Source organism: Etheostoma cragini, chromosome 15 (assembly GCF_013103735.1).
Source record: "Etheostoma cragini isolate CJK2018 chromosome 15, CSU_Ecrag_1.0, whole genome shotgun sequence".
Taxonomy (NCBI): domain Eukaryota; kingdom Metazoa; phylum Chordata; class Actinopteri; order Perciformes; family Percidae; genus Etheostoma; species Etheostoma cragini.
In genome coordinates this window covers 18,289,584-18,295,482 of record NC_048421.1, presented here as the reverse complement: position 1 = coordinate 18,295,482, position 5,899 = coordinate 18,289,584, and the positions used below count along the sequence as shown (strand labels likewise).

At 41.1% G+C, this 5,899-nt stretch overlaps 1 protein-coding gene across 1 annotated transcript; it reads left to right on the top strand.

The window, feature by feature from the left end:
• The first annotated feature begins 322 nt into the window (after positions 1 to 322).
• On the top strand, positions 323 to 3,360 carry tmem100a (transmembrane protein 100a). Its single transcript, XM_034895051.1, has 2 exons — positions 323 to 566; positions 2,061 to 3,360. Exon 2 carries the CDS (start codon positions 2,150 to 2,152, stop codon positions 2,546 to 2,548), a length of 399 nt encoding a protein of 132 aa, XP_034750942.1. The 5' UTR covers positions 323 to 566; positions 2,061 to 2,149; the 3' UTR covers positions 2,549 to 3,360.
• Positions 3,361 to 5,899: the final 2,539 nt, after the last annotated feature.

Genomic DNA, 5,899 nt, shown 5'->3' with positions numbered 1-5,899 from the left:
GCATTTTGTTTATCTGCACACTTGTGATGAGAAAAAAATATAAAAAAAGTATCATGTTACTATACTGTGAGCTAATTTCTATACTGTGCAAAGAATGAGTTTATACTGTCCCTCATGTCCATAATGTCCTACAAAATGTGGACTTCCAGTGACCACCTGAACAGTCACGGAAATAAATTGATTTTTTTTTCAAAATAGTTGAATCCGAAGAATTGAAAGTAACTGCAAGAAACGCTCGCAACAACAAACAAATGGGAGATTTATTTTGAAATGCGTAACCGGAAATTGTATTTCCCCCTATTGTTCTCCACTTAACGCTCCAGTCATCGATACTTGAAATAGTTGTTGATGGGGATGGCAGTCCGAGCAGCAGCGCTGACCCGGAGGACTGCACGGGGGGACGCTCCGCTTCTCATGGATGGGAGTCCGGTTCCAGCCCGGAGAGAAAAGCTTCAACACAGAAGAAAATCACCACTGACTTTTAATTAGGTGAATCTGACTGAATGTTTTATGAGCGGGTTACTAAGAGACTTTGGAGGCTGTGCGACATGGAAAACGGCTGTGAGGTAACTAACCTTTCTCCTTTCTATACTGAGCCTTGGCGAGCATGTCGAGTATGTTTCCCTCAGTGCAATTAACAAGCAGTAGTTCGGGGTTAAAGGTTATTCATTCACTTATTACCAGCTAAAGCCAGGCCCCATATGAAGTCAGTTTATATGACGGTGGTGCAGATTGATATGCTGGAAATTAAAGGGATTATCTTTTATATAACTTATCTTAAATAACTTTGTCCGTCGTTGATTACAGAAGCCGGAACAAACAATACACATGCCTGTAACACACCTGCCAAACATACTTATTATTGGCTGGAATGTGCACTGTTAGAGTTAAACATAGGCCTTTTATTTTTATTTTTTATTGATTCCCCCCTTTGCTTCTGTTTCTCTAAATATTCACAGCAACACATTTGACTTCATTTCTAAGCAAAGGGAATAGCTCTCTTTCAGCCTGTTCTTCTCAGATTGTTTTTAGAATCATAAAGAAGCAGAACTCTCCAAAACTTCTTAAGAAAACAGCCAACATGTGAGAAAAGTCCCAATTAACAGCCTAAACATTATTTTATAGAGCATAATTGTTTCTGCTTCTAATTTTGTAACTTGGTAAAACATCTTGCAGCCTCTTATTTTCATTATCAATTAATCCTTTGGTCAGTCAAATAATTAAGACAGCACGTTATAATTTCCCAAAGATGTATTAAACTTGCTTGTTTAAAACCCAAAGAGATTTTATGACAAAGAAAAGCGTCAAACTCTCACATTTTGGCATTTAGGCTGGGAAAATAACTAAACAATAAATTGGCTATCTATTATCACTATTTTCACTCTGTCAGGAATAAAATCCGAAGCAAATTGCACTCAGCCAATTAAAAACGCACCATGTGTAATATTTTCCACCCAGGTTGTCGACGTGACCTATGGCCATGACCCACCGACGGGGCCTGCCCCCCAGTTTGGGAACCATTGGTCTGGAGCATGTCAGACTTCTAAACTACCTTTTAAAATGTTGTTAATTTTATAATCATTATAAAAAAAGATACAAATAAGGGGTGTTTTGAAAACCCTGACAATGATGGAAAAGTCTAACTGACACTGCCCTTCTTAATCCTAGCTCTCCACGCTGCAGACGCGAGGGGAGGAAGAACGAGCGCTTGTGAAATTGCTGGTGATTTTCGAAGCTCCTTGCATTTCACGGGGCAGTTTGTAATGTCATATCCTGCGCTCTCCAGGGAATGTCTCAGCTCGTGCAGGGCTGAGTGGTCCTGCGTCATTCAGGCGACTCCTCCGACTGGGTCAGGAGGCGGCTGGGAGGGATTGTGCAAGGGAGGTTACTTTGAATCAGCGTGTGGTGGTCAGAAAGTGCTGGCGAATTGTGAAATGTGGTGTTGATTTCTAACAAAAAGCATCTGCAAGCTCTCTTTTGGAAATTCCAGTGGGCCCAGGTGTTGTGCAACAAGTTTGACTCTTTGCATTTATGTGAATGGTTTATTTTTCTGCCCACAGACTGGGAGACCCTAGCGAGGGAAAGAGGTAAAAGGGCAACAGCGAGGAACCATCTGTGGTTGGTTAACAGAAGGCCCCCTCATCCTGCAATGCCAGAAGAAGCTAATGAGGACGGCATGAGAACGCCAGCGACCCCAGACAAGGCCAGCGGTAGTGAACGCCCCGCGGCCGCCACGGTGAACATCCCCCTGGTCAATGAAGTCCAGCTGACGGCAGCCACTGGCGGGGCCGAGCTGTCCTGCTACCGCTGCACCGTCCCGTTTGGCGTGGTGGTCCTCATCGCCGGCATCGTGGTCACCGCCGTGGCTTACAGCTTCAACTCGCACGGCTCCACCATCTCGTACTTCGGCCTGGTGCTCCTCTCGGCCGGACTGGTGCTCTTAGCCTCCAGCGTCGTCTGCTGGAAGATGAGACTGGAGCGGAAGAAGGAGAGGCGACGGGAAAGCCAAACGGCCCTGGTTGCAAACCAGAGGAGTATTTTCACTTGAACTGTAGCACTTGGACACACATCTTTTGTTTTCTCACTCAAAAAAAAAAAAAAAAAAAAAAGCCCAATTTGGAGATTTGGAGAACCAGCTGCAGACAGATGTTGTCCATCATGTGTTGGATTTCCGACCTGTAAAAAAGGCTTTGAGCGCAGACTTTCAAGGCCCAGAACTTAAAAGCTTTGAACACATTGTAGGGGATTTATTTGTCAAACAGACGTCAGGCATCTGGCGAGCTGGGAACGCAGCCAGAAGGAATGTATCATAATTAAAATGAATTACCACTGTGTGAAGCGATGAGGAGGAAGTCTCCCATTAATCTGCTGTTGGATGTGGCGGTGTTGATTGTAATGGCAGGGATTGGGGTTGGAAAGGCCCAGGAGAGGAGAAGGAAACTGGAAAACCCAGGACGATGATTAATGCCTCATTTACTTCCTTTTATGAAGTCCCAGCATTAATCTTACATCTCGGATTAGGAATTGTTTTATGGAAGTATGGTACTTGATATGAGGGTTATCTTTCAAATCTGCCAATATATTCTTATCAGCATATCAGATTAGATGGCACATGATTTTAGGGAGAATATTTAACCCTAAATACATACTCCCTTGAAGCACTTTGATTATCATAATCATCGTATTCAGTATTAAACATCTATTAACACATAACATAGGTGGTAAAGCCAGAATTGTGAGTGTACTTCTATACTGTAAAGAATATTAATTGTAGCATATGTTTCGCTTCAGTGTAATCATTTGCATGTATTACCTGTTACCGGGACGTCATGTGGTTTAATAAACTCATTGATACACAAACATGCATTAGTTTCACTCAAAAATGAGTTTGAATGTTTATTACATCCTGATGGAAACTGGATTATTGGGGCGGAAACTAATATTCAAAGGTTAGTTGAATAGTTCAGCATTTTGTGAAACACTCTTTTTGCAAGAGTGAGGAGCAATACTGCTCAAAGAGATGAGATTAAAATCTGTTCAATACATTACTCTTTTTTATTAAAAGATAAATGAAAATGAGGATTTTAAAGATTCCTTAAGTTTCAATTTTTGTTGAAAAACACACTTGTGAGTGCCCTCAGACGGATAGATCTCTACTTACAGACACAATATCTAATCAAATCAAACATTTAGTATAGTATACCTTGTAGCACATAAACATACCTATATCCTATAATTTCAGAGAAATCTAAAGACGCAAATAGCGAGGTTCAGTCGAATAAATGCCTAAATGTACATTTTGATTGGTTGCTTTCCACTCATCTGAAAGAATACATTGTAATTTCCCTTTCAGGATTAATAAAGTACAAACTATTAATTATTATTATGTTATAGAAGACAAAATCTCCCTTAATCTCAAAACTGACCAGTGCATGAAAAAACTATGTTTTATGTTTTATGTTTCTGGCCTCATGAGTCTTAAATAATTAACAGAATGTATTTGACAACTTCTAAATAACCATCCGCTCACTTCTCTGCCGGATCCTCCAAATAATCATTAAACATCTAAATTCTCTGTGGTAAAAGGAAGTTGAACTCTCCTGTTTGACCCTGTTCTGTTTAAAATAGCCTGGACGTGGAAGTGTATTTATAGGCAGCATCTGCGTTGCTATGCGTCCCTGTGACACCAGACACTACAACAAAATGTTTTTCTTGCGTCAGAGGAGAACCTACAACACACTTTGTCACTTTTGGGAGATCACCACCACACATGCCATAAGCTATGTACTGTATGGAGCCCGAGACCAGATCGGTAACACATTTATGGGAGGCGTCTCCTGCCTGCTTGTCATGTCAGGTTAAATGAAAGAAGTCTGACGCTGGAAAACAAGTGACCTGATATGAAGTTTGACAGGTGCTCTCCGCCAGTGTCTGTAGCCACTTTACACGCTGCTGGCACCTAATGCAGGGGCGCGATATTTTTTTTTATACTATGGCTAGGCCATAGTGTGTACATCACGTTTTATGCAGTTATCAATCCACTCATAGCCACGCTGCCGGGTTAGTTTATTAACAAACAACAAGTGGAAATAGTTACAACACAACACAGACAGGCTGCTCTGTTAAATATAAAATGTACAATTTAAGTCAAAGAAAAACAAGTATTAACAATGAAACACTCCTGAAGTATCCAAAGTAAAAGAAAGTAAGCCGCTTTTCACACATCCCGCACACATACTGCAACCCTGAACTTCTCTAGACATTTTCCCGGCAAAGTTCTGTGCTATAACGCACATGTCCGAATGTGTTTGCACGGACGTTAAACAGGCTTTACATTGCCAACTCCCTAGCACAAAGTCAGTGCAATGTCCGATTGAGCCCACGTGTGAATAGAGCAGGGCGTTGTCTGGAGAATTCACCGCGAGTGAGCGTGTTGATGACGTTTCTGTCATGCAACTCGCGCCAAACTGCAAGAAAACAAACATCCGAGGGGGTGAAGAAGGGTCAATTACACAACAACGATGAAAATGTCTAACTGGTTTTGGTTTTAGGTTTACTGGTTTGCACACATTCATAAAAAAAAGATAACAATACAACATGAATCACAACATGTCACTTTTGCATAGAAAGAGAAAGTGTGAGGTCAGTAACCCATGGGGGCCTGTAGCGAACCCTCTCCAGGTCACTGAAACCTAATTTACAGAAAGAAGAAATAAAGAAATAAAAGCACAGGAGATGAATAAACTCAGTGTTTATTGGAGAAAAGAGAGACAAATTCACACGCAGCTATAGGCAGTACACTGAATAAGAAAGAATTTCCACAACCCACTTATAAGTGCGGAGTGACACAACAACATGCTTTCCATTATATTTTTGACATATTTTGAATTGTCATTTTGTTTTTTCTTTCTTTACATAGGCTAAATTATGGTATTTCAGCTGTGAATTGGTGCATAAATGTGTACTAAAATGCTGGAATTTAATTATTTGAAGCTCAACATTTCTCTGGGGGAGGGCACTAAGACCCCACCCCCCAGACATGTACATATACAGTACAGTATACCCACTAGCCTGCAATACATTAGACTATACCACTGCACTGTACCCAGGTGCCACCCCTCCCTAAACAACACGGAGGGTTGCCTTTAAGTGTCTCCTGTTGTGTGCTACATGTGTGAGAGGAAAACTTTGTACTATGTCCACACCTGATTGTCAGTTCGTTTGAATTAAATTGATTTAGGTTTCCATTGGTTGGAGGAAACCTTGTATCCAATGTTGTTGGTTTACAGATCAGATTAGGAACATATGGAGGGAGACAAGGAATACAACTAGGATAGATAGGAGAGAAGGAGGGAATAAAGCAAATAAATATGGGAAAGGGAGGAAGGGAATAAAGTAA